Consider the following 19372-nt stretch of genomic DNA (forward strand, 5'->3'; position numbering starts at 1 on the left):
AATTTTCTCACCTGTGGTGTCAGCTCCACTTCTAATTCACCAGATAAGTACTGTCGTTCAAATTCTGCATTTTCTCCCACATAAGAAGAGACCATGCGTTTTATCTGCTTGGACCGAAGCAAAAGCCCCAAACCAAAATTGTCAACCCTAGAAGGAAAATGAAGGGAGCTTACCAAAGAGCATCTGACAGAACACTATTACATCTTTTTAAAGAGATAAAACTTTGTTAATTTAAAGAAAAATAAATCCTTTCTCATAGGCATTTAATCCACATTCTCAGTCTCCCGTAACCCCAAAACTTTTGCAAGGTAGCTATCCTTTTATTTTACAGTTGAGGAAACTAAAACTCAAGAAGTTTAAGTGATTTTTTTGTGGGGGCGGGGTATGCACAAGGCAAGGTCTTGGGCAGTAAGGGACATACAGCCAATATTCACACCCATGTCAACCCTACAGTTTTACCCCACACCTTTTGTTATTTTCATGGCTGCAGAGTGATTCTGAGTTAGAAGATAAGCAAAGAGATGAATTGGTTCTTGTCCTGTGCTTTGAAGGAACACATAAATGCAGTGGCAATATACTGACCCAAAAGGAAGATCTGGATGGAGAAGCTCTTTCTCTTCTAATAAGGAGAGAGGGGCATTCTGGTATTTAAAAGAGAGATTAACATACTCATCGAAATGTGGACTCAAATTATAAATAGCTATGAACATTTTCCCTATATCATAAATCTTTTGCTCAAGAAGATTTACACATTCTTAACAAAAAAAAAAAAAAAAAATTAATCACAAGCCAGTGAAGAGTGTAAGTGGAAACAATAATCCTGTATCTGTTAAATTATATATACTATAGTTTAATATCTTTATTATTTTAAAGCTGGTGCTCAATTTATTCTTAGAAATGGTATACACAGTGTTGACTTTATTTTTTCATTGGGTGAAGGTCTCCAGGTTTATGCCTTTCTTTATTTCTATTATTTTTTGAAGCAAAATATGCCTAGAATTTAAAGCAAAGTCAATGTAACAAGATAGACAACTGAATGAATTATTTTTCCATTTCAGTCACCTTAAAGACTGAAGATCATCTTCCATTCAAGAGTCAGAAATATTTTAACCAACTAGAGAAATAAAACATTTCTAAGATAAGAATACTTGACCTTAAGCTTTTTTTAATGGTGAAATTTTTTAATGGCGAAATATTTTAATGACGAAATATTTTTTTAATGGTGAAATATTTTTAATGGTGAAATATCTTTTAATGGTGAAATATTTTTTAATGGTGAAATATTTTTAATGGCGAAATATCTTTTAATAGTGAAATATTTTTTAATGGTGAAATTTTTTTAATGGGGAAATATTTTTAGTAGCAAAACACTTTTAATGGCAAAAAGTATGACGAGACACCACCACAAACATGAAGGGATGGCTAAAAAAGAAGAAAACACCAAGTCTCGACAAAGATGTGAAACAATCAGAACTCTCATATGTGCCAAGGGGAATGTAAACTGAAATGACCACCTTGGAAACTGTTAGTACCTACTAATGTTCAATATATCCATATGCTATGGGTCAGCAATTCCATTCTGGGGCTATAACCAACAGAAATGCATACTTACGTTCATCACAAGGCATGTACAAGAAAATTCATAGCAGCACTATTCATTATGGCCAAAATTGGAGCCTCCCAAATGCTCATCAGCAAAATAGATAATTGTGGCATACTACATAATGAAGTGGGGTATAGCAGTGAGAATGACTCATCTATAACCATTAGCAACAATGGTTGAATCTCACAGAACAATGTTGAGCTAAAGCCAGATACAAGAGTGTACTCTGAAATATTCCTTTAATATGACGTTCAAAATCAGACAAAACGAATCTATGAGGATCAAAAGTAAAGCTAACGATTAATATTGGTAGGGGGAGAAGAGAATAGTGACTGGAAGGTGCAGGAAGAGGGCTTCCTGGGGTACTGGGCATGTTCCATTTATCTATCTGGGCATTGATGACATGGGTGTGCAGCTTGTAAAACTCCATCAAACTGTATTTATGAGATGTTCACTTTTCTATATTACTCCATACTATGCTTCAAGAAAGCCTTTTAAGAGACAGAAATGTAGTGATAAGGACGAGAGTGCTTCCTAGAAACAGAAGTTTTTATTTACAATCTCTCCCTCCTAATTCCTTTAGTGCTCTGATGGTTCCTTCCCTACAGAGCTTGTGTCATCTACACGGTTCATTCATCTAAAACTCCCTTACTGAGTGCTTATTCTATCCCTGTGTCAGGCTCTGGAGCTACAATCGTGAATAAGACCTGGTCCTGGGCAGCTTTGAAACTGAGAAAAGAAACACGTAACCTATAATTACAACAGAGGGAGAGACATGCTAAGGGAATTAGGCACAAATTGTGATAATTCTGAAAATGGAGAACCCAACTTTTGGGGAGGAGAAAGATAGCAGAAAAAATCTTACAGGAGGTGGCACTTACACAGACATAGGAAAAAAGAAAACATTTTGAGAACAGTGTGGGGTGGAGGTGTAGAGAGAAACAGACAGATAGACAGCTTTCCAAAGATGCACTCAGGAAACTACTTGTTGAGTGTTCCTGGAGTATGGACTGAGGGCAACAGCATGTGGGAGGGGAGAAGGCAGGACCAGTTGTGATCAGCCTTGTGGGATTTCATCCTGAAAGACAGGAAGCCCCCATAAAAAGTTTTCAGTGGAAAAGTAACAGTATGATTAGCTGGAAAGGTTGAAAGATGAAAGGCCGGGATATCAGTGAAAAGGCTTGAAGTAGTCCAAACAAGCAACAGTGAGAGTCTGAGCTAAAGCCGTGGGAATGGGAATGGAGAAGGGAGAAATCAAGAGGGTCTTTGGGGGAAATAATTCATGACTTGTTGCCCATCCTGATGTAGCTGCAGACCCACTCCAGAATTCTGGCTTTGGTGATGGAATATAAAGAAAGTTGGTTGGGGAAATTAATGAGCACTAGTGATGCCTACTTACTTGATCTGGAAAGGTGTTAAGTATGTGACAAACCACTGACATTTCTCCTGATACCACCTGTTCTCCCAACTTCATTCCACTCTCCACTCTCATACTCCTCACACTGACAAGTGACCATTCCAGCTCAGCTGATTCCTTCCCAATTCTCAGAATTTCATTTCCAAACCTCTTTCCTACCCCTGGCACTCCTGACACAATGAACACTTCGAAGTGTCTAGGTAACAGGTAACTGTCAACCTCCTACTCAACTTGTTTTGCATCCCTAGCCTCCAAATGCTGAATCTGGTAAGATTTCCCATCCACCATTGGTAGAAAAGAAATAGCTGCATGACTTACTCTCACTTGGTTTAAAAGAAAACGAATGCCTAAGTAACATAAGCATTTTCAAGTGTGTACTTTTGAGCTAGAATGCCCTGCAAGTTAAGAATACATTTGTCCACTAGAGGTCACCAGATGCCTACGGATTCCGTTGTTCAAGGGCTGTCTCCCCATTACTCTCAATGCACACAATGCCTTCTGAGTTTTTAACCTACTCCTAGTACCTGGCTAGGTCCCCACAATTTTATTCCCCCAAATTCAACTCCACTGCAGCCTTCCCATCTCACCTCATGGCAAGCTCACCTTACAGATCCTCAGCCCAAAACTAACGCAGCGATCTTCGACTTCTCTCACAAACTCCACATTGAATCTATCAGGAAATGCTGATTCCACCTTCAAAGCCTATTCAGAATCTGGCCATTTCTCACTCTCTCCTTGGTACTCTGCACTATCTTGCCAGGGTACTGCAAACCCTCCCTGCTTCCGCTCCCTCACAACATGGCAGCCAAAGCAAGCCATATAAAATGTAAGTCAGAACATATCACTGCTCTTGCTCACGCCCTTATGATGGTACTTTCATTCAGAGTAAAATCAAAGGTCTCCAGAGTGCCCTGCAAGGTCCCATGTGATCAGATGCCCTTTGATGTCCCCAGCCTCACTCCACCCATTCTCCTTTTGGCTCGCTTCTCTTCCTCTCCTGGCCTCACCATCCCTCCAACATACCCACATATCCCACCTGGTGCCTTTGCACTGGCCTTCCGCTGTCTCAAACTCTTCTTCCAGACATCTGCATGGCTCACTCCTTCACTTCCTTCAAGTCTCTGGTCAAATGTCACCTCAGGGAGTCCCATCCTGATCACCCAATTTAATATTAAAACCTGCCCCTCCACTTTCACACTCCCAATTCCCCATTACTTTTTTTTTTTTCCTTTTCCAAGGCACATATAACTTAACATATTGGAAAGTTTACTTATTTGTTATGTTACTATTATAGTCCACCTACAGCATTTGGTCCATGAAGCAGAAATCTTGGTCTGTTTTATTTACTATTGTTTTCTAAGCTGAACATTTGTTAAATTGATTTATTGCTCAATTCCACTGTCCCCCTCCTCACTGTCTCTTCTCTAATAGTAGTGAAAACCTCCAAGTCATTACACTGGATATTTACTCTTTGTCCCTCTGGATCTGTTCTCCAACCTCCAGCCTGCTCTGGACCTCAGATGGCTGCCCTGTAGACTAAATTGAGGGGTCCCCTTGCCCTCTGGCTTCTGATTGGGTTCAGCCACTCTGACTGGGTTCACCCAATGGGAGGCACCATCAGGAGGATGTGGGTGAGGGGAAAATGTTGGGATTTATATTCCTCTGACTCTCTCCCTGAGAAGTTACAGCCTGTTGGATAACCCCCTCCATAAAGCTTTCTTCCAGGTCCTAGTAACAGCTCCCTCCCTTCACTCCTTCAGACCTGGGGCTGGTAACAGCACCCCTCCATTACAAACTCCAGGGTTCTTTATTACTCATTTTTCCCTCAGCCCTGACCATTCCACTGAAAAGGCTCCCTTTGGTAAACTCCTCAACTACTCAGAAAATTCAATTACGTTTGATATCCTCTGGGGCCCAGACTAACAAAGTTGTAATGAAATAATTCATGAAGGTAGATATGATCCATTTTACTTTCTGTAGTTTTAAATATCTGAAATGCCTACAGGCCCATAGTAAAGCCAGAATATAGTTGGACATTGATTGACTTGGGAATTTTTCTAACTACTCTCTTCTGTATCTCTTTGGCTTTTCAACCCATTACCCATTTTAAGTTGGCTCTATTTGGAGATCACGTCTCTTTATTCATCTATGTTAGCTGTGAGAATCATTGTTTATATGGGCTTTGCTTTGTTTTTAGACTAGTATCCTGGCATAGCAATCAAGCAGTGCATAAGACGCTAGCCCCAGGTGCACTACCTGACCAGTTCTTCAGGTCTTGAAAATGCTGTCAGCTTACAATGAGAGTGTTTCTTGCCACATACTTTACAACCCAAATTTGGCAAGTGTATATCTTACCTATTATCAGACATTGATGACAAAAAATTAGTAAGACAAGTCCCTTACCTATAAAGGCTTACGAGATAAAGAAAAATAGATGTGATCTTTTGCAAATGGGGAACATATCATTTCTAATAGAGATATGTATATTAAACCATCTTATAGCTCTTTAATACTAAAGACAATGCTGATAAGACCTTCAAAAAGATTGGTGCTTTCCTTTAGTAGCCAACATTTTTTAGCATACTAAAGAGAGATGTGATCTTTTTCCTGCATCACAACAAACCTGGGTTTCAAACATGTTGGTGACTAGAAAAAGTCGAAAGCCAAGAATTCATTAATGAGACAAATTATTATAAAGCAAAAAGATACTGCATCGGAGACAATGTTCTGGAAATATTTTCATGTTCTGAATATGAAATTTAATTTGCTGATTTTCTGAAATCTTATTAATTGGCAATTCTTGTCAAAATAAGATAAATAAAAATAAAGTTGGGATCACTTACCAAGTTGTATTTCTTTTGTTTACTTTTCATTTTAGACATACTTAAATCTGGATTCAATAATTATATTTAATATATCAAGAGTACCAAAAACAAAATACTTCATTTAAATATAAGGCTAATTTATGACATACAGTAATTTCCCCCTCCCCCACCCAATCTGCAGTTTCATTTTCTGTGGTTTCAATTACCCAGTCAACTGCAGTCCACAAATATTAAATGGAAAATTCCAGACATATAAAATTCATAAGTTTTAAGTTGTGCACCATTCTGAGTAACCTGATGAGCTATCATCATCCTACTCCATCCTGCCCAGGATGTGAATCCTCCCTTTGTCCAGCATATCTACACCATATATACTACTCTCCTGTTCTTCACTTAGTAGCCATGATGGTGATCAGATAGATTGCTGCAGTATTTGCTGTGCTTGTGTTCAAGTAGTCCTTATCTTACTTAATAATGGCCCCAAAGCACAAGAGTAGTGGTGCAGGCAACTCGCATATGCCAGAACGAGGCCGTAAAGTGCTTCCTTTAAGTGAAAGATCTAAGTAAGAATGAATCTTTTATCCATTAAATTTCAAAGAAGGAGAAAAGTATGTGCTAGTTTTGCTGTCATATCTCAAACTGCAAAAGTTATAGCCACAGAGCATAATAAGAGCTTAGTTAAGATGGAAAAGACATTAAATTTGTGGGTGGAAGACAAACAGAAATACATTCCCACTGACAGCAATTGGGTTGAGTATTAGCCATGATTTCAGAACACATCCCCCTCGAATAAGGGAAGACTTCTGTAGTTACATGAGACAAATGGAATCTTTCATGAGCTGAGCACAGAAGTTCAAGTATACATCCCAGGAATTGGTTAGCCATTCCCAGACAAAATAACTAAATCCTAGGGAATGCCCATAATCAGCTCATGGCCTACATCTGATTATTAACTCCTTCAGAGCTGAAGCTTCCTCAACAAAGAACAAGGGCACAGTAGAGGGTTCACTGCCTTTATCTCAAGGTTCAAAGTCACTGGTACAGAACCAGACATTCTAGAGTGATAGACTGACCATTGGGCTCTCAAAAAACTATTATACCTGACAAGTATAGTAATATATATATACACACACACAAGTAATTATAGGTGTAGGTACATATGTATAATCAGATTTCTTAGCCTTTGACATAACAGCATCCATTCTGCATCAAGAATTTTATATTGATCTGCAGTATCCCTTATAAGCATAAAGCTATCTGGAAAACTGAAAGTGCTGATAATCAAAAGTATGTATAACCAAGTCAAATTAAAGGGCATAAGATATGTTTAAGAGTTATCAAGTTGTCGTAAACAAGTTACTTCTCTATTTTCAGATGATCTGAAAAGTCAGTTAAACAAGGGACAGATGATTTCTACAATCCCATTCCCCTCCGACACACAGTAACTCTGAGACTCAGACTTACAAGCTCAGGACAGTAGGGAATACATAACTACTGTAAATAAAGGAGATTGGTAATGTAATATATACATATATATATCAAAGATAAGTAAAATTCAGCATACAAAGAAAGGCTAAAAGTCTCTAAAGGAACTCAAAAAGGGGCAAGATCAATAAAGACTAGAAAAGTTTCTGCAATTGGATAAGGATACTTTGAGGATATATAACTTAAGTCTAATCCTGAGAGATGTGGATAGACAGGAAAGAGGAGGGACAGTCTCCTAGAAGGAAACAGACTCAGAAAAGGAAAAATGGGCACAAAAGTAGCATCAGTTTTATTTCCTAAATAACCTACACTATTTATTCTAAATTGCTTTTATAATCGGCTAAAATGCCAGTTGGGTGATTAAAAATGTAAAATCCTTAAAGTCTTTAATTGTTGAGAACTGGTGACTTACCATTTTGTAAAAATAAAAATATGGCTTTTCCTAACATAGCTAAATGTACCTTAATGTGCATGCCATTATTAAAATGATGGCTTATTTCTGACCACCGTAATATGCAATCCTATTATCTTAAGTGCTGGCTGCATATCCACCTTCCAAGACCAGCCATGTTTTTGTGATTAACGGTATCCCTTTACTTATGATCTAGAATGATGGCATTGCTAAAAGAAAGGGCTTTAAACAGATTTCAAATTGATGCCCACCTTGCTTTATAAATGATCTAATAAATAACATAAAACAATACCTTTAAATTTTAAAATGCAAGACTTAATTTGAAGATATATATTCTAACTTCAATATATTTTAAGTTTAGAAAAATAAAAACACATCACATTAAGAAATAAAGTCTTAATTTATATCTTTATACTAGATGAAGCAAGTCTGTTTTACTTATGAAGGATGGTACCAAAAACATTTGGATAAATGTGACCACCCCTCTTGACCTTGTTAAACATTAGATTTTGATGCTTGGACATATTGCTCATGTGAATAGGAGAAAACTTCATTTCATTGATAAAGTCTGTTTAAATATTGAGAATTGGCATTTCTCTCCAGCCAATTGTTTTTAAAATGCACACTTACCCTGCATTGTTGCTGACTGCAGTTAGTCCTTTTACTCCAATTTTCAGTAACGCATCTATAAGATTCTCTGGAATTCCACATAGCCCAAAACCTATATTAAGACCAAAAAATAAACAATTTGTAAAGGGGGTAACAACGTTCTTTCAGAGAAGTGTGTGTTATTCTTTTTAAGACAGAAATAAAACAAAGCACATTATTAGATCTACTAAGCAAAATACAGATATATCTCAGCAGCTAAGTAAATGGTCATATAGCTGTATCCAAATGTTTTGCACCATTATATCACATATCACCGCCCAGTCTTTGAACCACAAGTATAAGGCCAAGTGCAACCAGTTTATATGGCTACTCATTGCTCAGTTTGCACTTAACTATATATCTATTGTTTTCCTGCTTTGTAAATCAGTTTTTCTATAACTTTTTCAAGAATGTTTATATGTCTGAGTAGATTTTGCATAGTTGGAAGCCTAAGCCCAAAACTGTCATTTCTTTATATTTTCCATGATTACTCAAATTGTATTGGGTTTAAAATGAACATTCAATGACTTACTTGAATGAGTGGGGATCAATCCTAAAAATAATCCTTGATATTATTTATCAGAAGCAGGCAGCAAGTTGGGTGTGGGTGGCTCACTCCTGTAATCCCAGCACTTTGGGAGGCCAAGGTGGGCAGATCATTAGAGGTCAGGAGTTTTGAACCAGACTGGCCAACATGGGGAAACCCCATCTCATTTTTTAAGTTTCTCTAGGACACTTAAAGTATTTTGTAAAAATACAAAAATTAGCCAGGAATGATGGTGAGTGCCTGTAATCCCAGCTACTTGGGAGGCTAAGGCAGGAGAATCGCTTGAACCTGAGAGGCAGAGGTTGCAGTAAACTGAGATCGCACCACTGCACTCCAGCCTGGGCGACAAAGTGAAACTCCCTCTTAAGATTCCAAACAAGAAGCAGCAACAGAATTGGCAGTGGGGGAGGTCAATACATGTCTACGGGGTCTCTGAAGGTGTAAGCTTATGAGATTAATGCAAACATTTTAAGTTAAAAAATTGGGATCTAGGGATTTTTTTCAAAGCTATTAATAAAACATGACTACTTTGAAGCTTCAGTTTTTCAAAACAGAAACACACAAATACACATACACACACACACACACGCACACAGAGAAAGTAAAATATTAAATGCTAAACCTTGCTAAACTTTTAGGAAGGAGACACTAATAAAATAGATGATACTATAATATGTACAATAAATAATGCATAATAAAATAATTATCATTTTTATACATCTTTGTCATTGTGATTTGCCTCCTTCATTTAAAAACATAAGGACATTACCATAATATGTAAACAGAGTTAGTACTCACCACCAACCAAAACCGTGGCACCATCAGGGATGTCTTTTACAGCTTCTACTGGGTCTGTATAAAACTTGGTATGGCGATGAGCACTGGTGGAAAAGGAACAAACACATCCCTAAAATATTAAAAAAAAAAATTGATAATCATTTGGAGATACAGTTTTACTTTATGTGTGTAGCAATTTATTCAATTGATAGACAAATGATAATTTCATTATCCCCTTTACATATACATGTTTTTAATTGCCAGGTAATAACTGTATATAATATATATATTTATACAGGTAATACATGTATGTATTTATGGCATACATGGTGTTTTTATATGTATAGTAGACCCCACTTATCCACAGTTTCCCTTTCTGAGGTCTGTCACCCCGGGTAAGTACAGTACAATAAGATTTGAGAGAGAGAGAATGCATTCTTATAACTTTTATTACAGTATATTGTTAAAACTGTTCTATTATTAGTTATTGTGACTAATGTCTCATAGTCTAATTTGTAAATTAAAATGAATGATACACACATGTAGGAAAAACAACTTATACAGGGTTTGGTACTACCCACAGGTCAGGCAGCCACTGGGGTTCTGGAAATATTCCCCTTGGATAAGGGAAGATACTATATACATTGTTGAACAGCTAAATCAAACTATTTATAAATGCACACACTTTTTTGTGGTAAAAACACTTAAAAATCTCTAAGCAATTTTCTAGTATACAATATATTATAAACCATAGTCACCATGGTGTTCAACAGATCTCTTGAATTTATTCCTCCTAAATAAAAGTATGTATCCTTTGACCAACATCTCACTAACCCTTCACCCCCAGCCTCCATAACCACCATTTCACCTTTCTGTCTGTGATACTATCCCCCTCTTTAAAAGCCTGGAGCTTTAAATGACTCATACTTAAAAGTAGGATGGATATTTTATCCACAGATGATCACTGAAGTCCCCTTGTAACAGATGTCTTCTATTACATAAGGGATAGTTCTAACTCCATCATTTGTGGCCACCCAAAAGAATGAAAGTAGAAAGAAAAGTCCATATACTGGAATTCAAATTCATAGCAATGGTGTCATCAAGCATCGGTTTCTGGTAACCCAATCTTCCATTAATCAACAAGTATTTACTGTAAACCTACCATGTGCCAAGTCCTGTACTATTTATTCCAACACAGTTAAGTATTAAGACATGAGCACTGCTCTCTAAGAAATTAAAGCCAATATGAACAAAACACATACCTACAGAGTTGGGCCCCAGGTTCAATCTTAAATGTCAAAGAATGCCTCCTAGAGGGACAAGAACACCTTACAAAACAACTCATCCTCCTATGGGGCTTAAGGCTTATGGAGGCTATATAAAAGGAACAAACCATTATCTACAAGGAAGGTAAGTCTAGCCTTACCACAGTGTACTATTTGGTCCCAAATGAGTCACCTAGTGAATATTCATGAGCAATCAGTTGTAAACTTTTCCCTTTCCCCTACATCATCCACACTATGCACAAAAGAAAACAAGAAAGCAGATTCTGTAGCAATCATTCATACTCAATATCACCTCTCCTTTATTCTCACTATACAGTCAGCCTAAAAAGAAAGAATAACACCTGAATCCTGGTATACTGCCACCTTAACATGCCAGTTATGAGCTCACATCCACTGCCTAACAGTCTCCCAGACAGACACAACCTGAAGTGGTCAAGGTGACAGCATAAATGTCTATCATTCTTTTCTTCCTCTAAAAATAAGCCAGCACACTGCTCAAACCCTGAGAAATAGGTCTAGGCAGAGATAGAAAGGGCTCGAACCACAAAGAGTTTTCCCTCTTTCCTATCCTCAAGTAGCAAGTATTCATCTGCTTCTGTTTTAAACATATATTTTTTAATATATTGGAAATTACAAGTGTGATAGCCTGAATAAACAGGCCAACAGAAGGATCGTAAGATAAAGTTGAGGATATCTCCTAGAGACACTTTAAAAATGCAGATATCTAATCCAACCAATTCATTTCACAGGTCAAATTTTTGAAGCTTAGAAGGATCTTGTAATTTACCCAAAACTGTGTTAAAACAAGACCAGATCCAAGGTTTTATTTGGCCTTCTACCTCCGGGCCTTTCTACTACAATATGCTTCTCGCCATGTTTTTTGAAACCTCTGATACTCCACTTCTCGTGTATTGATACAAAACAAATCTTTGTGAGTATTCTATTTCTTCCTGTATAACTCTGCTGTCATTATCTCCGCCCAAAAGTGAAGAGTCAGCCCCTTATAGCTGGAAGGGGAAGAAAATTAAAGAGTTCATCCACAGCTCAACAGTCTGTGTGGTAAGATCACCCTAACTACTTCAATATGCTGAGAAACACAAATCCCACATAGAGAGGAAGTTGGAAGAAAACTCATTTCCCCTATATACCTATAGAGGCTTTTTAGATTCAGGTATCCATTCCCTCAAGCATTTATCCTTTGAGTTACAATCCAAATACACTTGAAGTTATTTTTAAATTTACAATTAAGTTGTTATTGACTATAGTCACCCTATCGTGCTATCAAACAGTAGGTCTTATTCATTCTTTCTATTTTTTAGTACCCATTAACCATCACTACCTCTCCCCTGCCCACAAATAAAAGCATATAACCATAGGCTTGTCAAGAATTCTATTCTTTTGTTTCATCTGATAGTTTTCACTACAGTTAGAAATTACCAAAGAGCTTGCCACACTCTCTGCAAAAAAATATACCTCAAAAGTATTTTAGAGAAGACATGTTTACCCAGATAATCAAAAGTTAAAAGCATAAAGTGAAGATGTTTTCCAGGTAATCTGAGAAGGGCTCAAGACAATGAAGAACCTGCAGGTACTCGTTTTTTTCATTATTCATATATTCAGTTAACAATATTTGTTGACATTTGATATCTATTTACTAAGAGGTCAACCTGTACTACAACAGATTCTATCCTAAGAAACCCTAACATCTAGTTTAGGAGATAGTGTGGCATAATAGATCATGCTCTTGGGATCAAAAAATACCCTTGCTTCAAATTCCAATTCTGCCACAGTTGTATGAATCTAGGAAAATTACTTAACCACTGCATCTCTTTTTCATGGGGGGAGAGGGTATTTTAAGTTTACAAAAAGATGATAATTGTTTTCTAGGAATGTAGTAAGGATCAAATGATGTTATATACATAAGCCTTGTTGCAGGACTATAGAAGATACCCAGGGGATACCAGCTTCCTTTGGAAAATGCAAACTTTTCTTCATTCTCCACTAGGGCAGTAAGATCAACTTGTCATTTATTGGAGTTTAGTTTTAATTTTAATTGTATATAAATGTATATATTTATGCAGGTAATAAATGGATATATTTATGGCATCTATGGTGTTTTTATATGTACTGTAGACCCCTCCCCCCCGCTTATCCACAGTTTCCCTTTCTGAGGTTATGTACATATATAACATATTCTGATGTTATATAGAGAAGCCCTGTGCCTGGACTATAGAAGATACTCAGGGGATGTTAGCTTCCTTTGGAAAATGCAAACTTTTCTTCATTCTGTACCAGGGCAGTAAGACCAACTTGTCATTTATTGGAGTTTAGTTTTAATTTTTAACCACCTCACTCTACCCTATACACACACTCCACTGATTTTACAAAGAATGTTTTTAAACACAATTCATACTGTAGCAAATTAACCCAGGTGATCTTTGTTGAAGGTTTTCAAAAATACATAGGTCTTAGCTTTAAGATTACTTTAACACGAGGTGATATTTATTTTGTCACCTTACAGTTAAATAAATGACAAGGAACAGCTGATATTGTCCAAGTAAGTATCAGAGTTTGAGAAACAAAAGTGGGGAGAAGTTATATGGAGAGAAGTAAAGAGATACACGTTACAAGGAAAAGGCAGTAATATGTGAGTGGATACACTCACAGACCTGCAGAGCATGGCATCACTGCCAAGAGGTAGTGATGTGTGTGAAAACACTTTAGCTGTCCAGAAGTGGACAGGTGTCTACCAAAGGTAGAATTTTCACCTTGAACCAAACACTGCCAATTATGCACATGTAACAAGAATAAATCTCAAGCAGCTCACAGAGAGTTACAGCACCAGGCAATTCTCTACAGCAGTGGTGTGCATTGTTACTGAGGGAACATACATGTTCTTCTCCAATGCTGGAGGGATACTCAGTCCTCCGAAGGGGCACAGATGAAGGAGTAATTCATTCTACCTGGTGGACTAGAAAACCAGAGTTTGCCAGGTGATAAATACTTGTCAGGACAGTGATTCCAAACAAGAGAGCCACATGAGTAAGAGTTCAGGGATATGAAAAGGCTGTGTGGTTACAGACATGCGGGATCAGGTCTCATGGAGAGAGGTTCATGAAGATCAGGCTGGAGGAGCTGACTGAGGCAGTTTGTAAAAAGCCTCACAGACCGCACTGCACAGTTTCTTTTATCTTTTCTTTTCAATTTTTTTATTTCCATAGGTTTTTGGGGAACAGGTAGTATTTGGTTATGTGAGTAAGTTCTTTAGTGGTGATTTGTGACTTGATCATTCAATGAGGAAGGGACAGCAAAGCTTTTGAAACAGATGTCACAACTCAAAGGAAGCCTGAATTAAGAAAGTGGTATGAAAACTCATTATTTCTTTCCTTCACCAATTTGTACCAACTATACAAAACACTGAGGCTACAAAGTTAAAATAAATATTAAAAATAAAACACAGACACAGTCCCTGCTATAATGAAACTTACAAACTAGCAAAGATAGTAGTCATTAAATAATTACAAAATTTTAAACACAATCATAGTATTTAATTGGGGAGCTATAGGGAAGAAACAGTTGCTGAGAAAGAATGCCAGGGACAGCACTGAGGAACATTTCAGAAAGAGGCACACATATGACACTTGGTGATCAATTGGAAGTGCAGCAAGGAGAAGAGAAGATGGTTCCACGATTTCCAGCTTATATACTGGATGGATACTGGTGCTGTTAAGCACAGTGAAAGAAGAACAAAACAAGGAATGGGAAAGCCACTTTATGGCTAGTTTGCTTTGGATCAGAAAGAGCTTTAAGCACCAACTGACATCCAAGTGAAGTTCACCAGTTGCACCAGAAGGACTGCAGCTCAGGAGAGTCTGACGTTGGAAAGAGATTTCGGAAAAGATAGTGTCAAGGATGAATGGTGGGTAAAGTGTTAGTGGTACTCTTATAACCTTTTTTCCCACTAATAATTTTCTACAGTGAAAATAGTATTAAATGCTCCACACTGCCCCTCAGTAATAATGAAGAAAAGAAGATACCTTCCAATAGTCTATTTTCAGCTAAGTCCATGCCAGATAACTCTGAAAGGGGCAGTCAGTCTTCAGACCAGCAGCATCAACATCACCTGGAACTTATCAATGCAAAGTTTAGGGCCCCACCCAGGACCTATTAAATTAGAAATTCTGGGGGTGGGTACAGCAATCTGTTTTAGAAAACCTCCAGGTAATGCTGATGCACTCTCAGGTCTGAGAGACACTGGGCTCGCCCAACATAAAAATTTTAAACATTTAAGAAAATAACTATCTCATTTTAGCTGTTAGTTATGTTTAGTCAAGGTTTCTGTTTGCCTGGAGGGTTCTCTCATCCGTACGTTAAACATGTGTAGAATATCTCATCTATGCAGAGTAGTGTGTTTGTTGAGGGAGACTAAGTGTAAGGCATAAATATGGTCTCTGCCATCGGGGAACTGTCATCTGGTTGAGGAGACAATATACACATCTGAAAAGTTAAACAAGTAGATAAGTGGTACAGTTCAACAGAAGCAGCAGGTGAGGATTTAAAGTGCTAAACAATAAGGGCACTAAGAGCCACAAGCTAGGGGAATAGTGGAAGGCAGGAATTAGACCTATGATAATCAAGCCTGACACGGCTAAGTTTGAACTCTGTATGAACTTTTAATGAGATATAGCAGAACCCCTTATTTGCATCTCGTCCCTCTAAGAAGAGGTTTGCTGAGCTTCGGAAATGGTTTAATGATATACTCAAGATGGAAAAGACTTGAAGTGAGTAAATTACAGTTGGGCAAATAAGTAACCGTCAAAAGAAGAAACGTTCTTGACCTCGGCCCAAGGGTATCGCTGTGCTCTGGTTTGCATTAGCTTCAGCACCACTGCAATCTCACTGAAGGTCAAGTTCCCTTTTAATAATGCTTTATATATCCAAGTCTATCTGCAGTTATAAAAATGCTTCCTAAGAGGCATTTAAGAGTAAAATGGGGCCGGGCGCGGTAGCTTACGCTTGTAATCCCAGCACTTTGGGAGGCCGAGGCGGGTGGATCACGAGGTCAGGAGATCGAGACCACGGTGAAACCCCGTCTCTACTAAAAATACAAAAAAAATTAGCCGGGCGTGGTGGCGGGTGCCTGTAGTCCCAGCTACTCAAAGAGGCTGAGGCAGGAGAATGGCGTGAACCCGGGAGGCGGAGCTTGCAGTGAGCCAAGATCGCGCCACTGCACTCCAGCCTGGGTGACAAAGCGAGACTCCGTCTCAAAAAAAAAAAAGAGTAAAATGGTCCAGTTCTGAATCATTCCCTAGCACCTACCGAAGGAGCTCAGTGGCTCCTTTGTGTTCTCAGCCGTCAGGAATTGGATGCAGGAAAGAGCAATGGGGCCAGGCAGGCACGCTTCAGGTGTAAGTACCGTGTGCATGGCACGCTGTCAACCTCAGACCTATTATTGGATACCAAGGAAGAGGCTCCCTCGATTGACACGGCGGGGATAAAGCTACCCTCCTGGACTTGGCGCTCTGGTCCTGTAATTCGCTCCTAGGGCTCCAGACAGGTGTGAGCTTACAAGCGAGGACAGTGCATAGGGCAAAACCACAAGTCAGTCCACGGTGGGAATGCCTCCAGATACCACTCTGTGGAAAGTTGGCAGTGGGGCACAGAAAGGATTTCAAAGGGCTCTGAAAACCGAAAGCCCCTAACCCGGATACGAGGGGCCTCGAGAGAAAGGTTTGTCCGCCCCTGCAGCCCAGGCGCGAGCCAGGGACACACCTCGGATGGTTTCCCAGCTTGGCCGGCAAGATGCCCTGGTGAGCGCTCCAGTCTGCGGGGCAGCAGAGCCAAATAGGGAGGAGAGGATGGGAGCGGCATTCCACACCCGCCGCACCCGGCATCCAGCCCCGGTGAACTCGAGCAGAGCCATGGCTAACCCAGCCTCAGGTTCTGGGCCTCTAGAGGTTCCTCTGCCCAGAGATCCAACATTGGGGGCGCAAACCTACCCGCTGTTGCCTCACTCCTAAACCTCCATACACTGGCGCCCTCCTCCCCCCGTTCAGACCCTCAGAGTCCCTTTCCAAGGGCGGGTGCCAGGAGGGACGCCGGCGAGCGCCAAAGGGCTCGGGAGCGCTGCCAGGAGTCCTCCCGCCCCTTCTCAGCCTCTCCGCGCCCTTCTTTACCGCGTCTCGCTCCATCAGGGAAGCGACTGCAGAACCAAGCAAAGGCGACCATCCGAGGAGCCGGCGAGGCTAGGAACGCGTCGCCGCGTGTCCCTGACCAGGGCACCGCGCCACGGATGCCAGATCCTAGGCTGAAGAGAGGGGGTAGGGGCAGAGGAGAAAACGCGGGCACCAATCAGGGTTTGGTCCACGTTCTTCCTGCCCATGGCCTTCCTCTTCCCCCGCACTTTACCTTGTACCAGGTTCCCCCAGATCCGCGGGCAGAGGCGCAGAGCCGAAGCCCGGAGGAGAGGAGTTTGAGAGCCGCCATCTTCAGGCGGTGAGGCAGGAGAAGGCTGCGGGCTGGAGCGCGCGTTTGAGCGTCGGTGCGCGCTGTCCCGGGCGCCGCCGAGTCACTGCGAAGGAAAGCGGGGCGGGCTGGAGGCTCGACAGCGCGTCGATGACGTCCTCCCGGCCTTTCGAGCCGCACGCTACCGGCGCGCTGCTGGCTGCTGCTTTTAAAAGAAGTGAGGCGGGGCGGGGCCCCGGCGGGGAAAAGGGGCTCTGCGCAGCCGGGGCGGATCGCGGGGAAGTTCCTCTCAGCGCCCCAGGTGTCTGGGCGTGTGCAGCTGTGTTGGCGCGCACTTGCCGCTGCAGCCCTTCTGTCAGCCCTTTAGCTTCGATGGGGCGCTGGTGGCCGCCTGCCCCTAGGCTGTGGATGAGTCTTGGCCTAGAGTTCAGGGCCCTCCGGCCGCGGGAGGATCTTCCGCCAAGCTTGTTGTTTTCCCAAGTCAGTGCCTGGCGTGTGTGTGGGCTGCATAGGGGCACCCCTCGAGGCCCCCTTCTCTTCTCCCGCCTGGACTGCGTTCACGTTTCTAACATTTCTCAGCCCCTTCTCCCCACACCTGGCCTTGGCTTACATAGAGTAAGTTTGCTGTGAGCACCTGCCTCGAACTGTCGGTCAAGAGGTGTGAGCAACAAGGCTTGCAGAAGAACAAGATTAAGACTGGACCTCTGTGACCTGAGTTTAGCACACCTTTTCTTCCCCATCATCCAAGTTTGCGAATTTCAGGCTCTTTCTCGCACTGGAGTCCCAGTAACCCCAGAGATTACTAAGAAGATGCAACCATAAAAATAGTATATTGCTTTAACCTTAGGCAAGTTAGATAACTTCCCTAAGCCTCTGTGTCCTCATCTGCAAATTAGGATTGCTTATAATACAACGTCATAACGTTTCTATGAGTTAATTCATACAAAGTTTATGGCCTTATTATGAGGAGTCAATAAATGTTAGGCATTATTATAAGTTTTTTCCATTGTATCAGTTCATTGACATGGCACGTACATATTCTCCAAGCCTTGTCTTTTGACCAACTCCTTGAGGACATGAGCCAAGACTGATTTCTCCAGAACTGTCTTTGCACTTAGCAGAGTGGAAAGACCAAGTGGAAGCTCAATAGCATTTTATTTGATTAAGGCCTGACCAAGTTCTGAGAATGTGATGTTAGTTTTGAACCAAAGCAAAGCACACAAAAATTAAATGAGATATTAGCTTCCTTAGCAAATACAGTAAGGTAATGAACAGTGAAGATCCAGTTCAAAGTTTGTGCATAAAAGCATTTGCCCTTTCATGGTATTCTTTTAACTCTGAACTTTTTTTTCCCTGTAAATATTATAATTTTAGTCAAAATCAGTTAAGGAGTAAGATACCAAGTTAGACTATGCAATTACACTGGAGAAATTAACTTATTACTGGTTGGTATTTCAACACATTTTAAGAAGTTGGATTTGGGGGAAATTCAAGTACTATAACTAAAGTCCCATAACTAGTGATAATTTAGCATATAGCAGCTGTTGTACCTTTAACTTACACAATGTGAAAAAAACTAGCATTCCAATTGAGTCTGCTTTTCCACTTTTGCCCATTCCAATTGGGTCTGCTTTTCCACTTTTGCCCTTCCACAGGGCACATGAAATGGAAAAACTGCATTGGCAACTTTGCCGGTGGTCATATGACTGACTCTTGGCTGGTCTCACTTTGTTGCTCTTGGCTGAGGAAGACACATTTTAAATGTTGCATGCTATGTGACTAAGTCTCCTGAGAAAATCCCCCTCATTACTGTATGGTCAAAACCCACTGTACTGTATTTTTGATGACTGTGACTTCATTTTATACTTTTTACATAATGTGTAAGTCTCTTCAACTTGAATAAATTG

The 19372-nt window shown here is 40.2% G+C and overlaps 1 protein-coding gene across 2 annotated transcripts in view; it reads right to left on the reverse strand.

Annotated features, from left to right (window-relative positions):
• Positions 1-17839, reverse strand: part of OXCT1 (3-oxoacid CoA-transferase 1) — a 141278-nt gene extending 123439 nt beyond the window's left edge. Inside the window, exons 1-4 of one of the 2 annotated variants that reach the window (XM_030814016.1) lie at positions 17409-17839; positions 9736-9844; positions 8373-8463; positions 12-147 (exon numbers count right to left, since the gene is read on the reverse strand). In XM_030814016.1, the coding sequence (XP_030669876.1) occupies positions 12-147; positions 8373-8463; positions 9736-9844; positions 17409-17486 (414 nt within the window). In that variant the 5' untranslated portion in view covers positions 17487-17839. Of the gene's footprint in view, positions 1-11; positions 148-8372; positions 8464-9735; positions 9845-16772; positions 16872-17408 lie in introns of those variants that run through there. The other variant, XM_030814017.1, reaches the window with a different exon arrangement.
• Positions 17840-19372: the final 1533 nt, after the last annotated feature.

This window comes from Nomascus leucogenys, chromosome 6 (genome assembly GCF_006542625.1).
Source record: "Nomascus leucogenys isolate Asia chromosome 6, Asia_NLE_v1, whole genome shotgun sequence".
NCBI classification, from domain to species: domain Eukaryota; kingdom Metazoa; phylum Chordata; class Mammalia; order Primates; family Hylobatidae; genus Nomascus; species Nomascus leucogenys.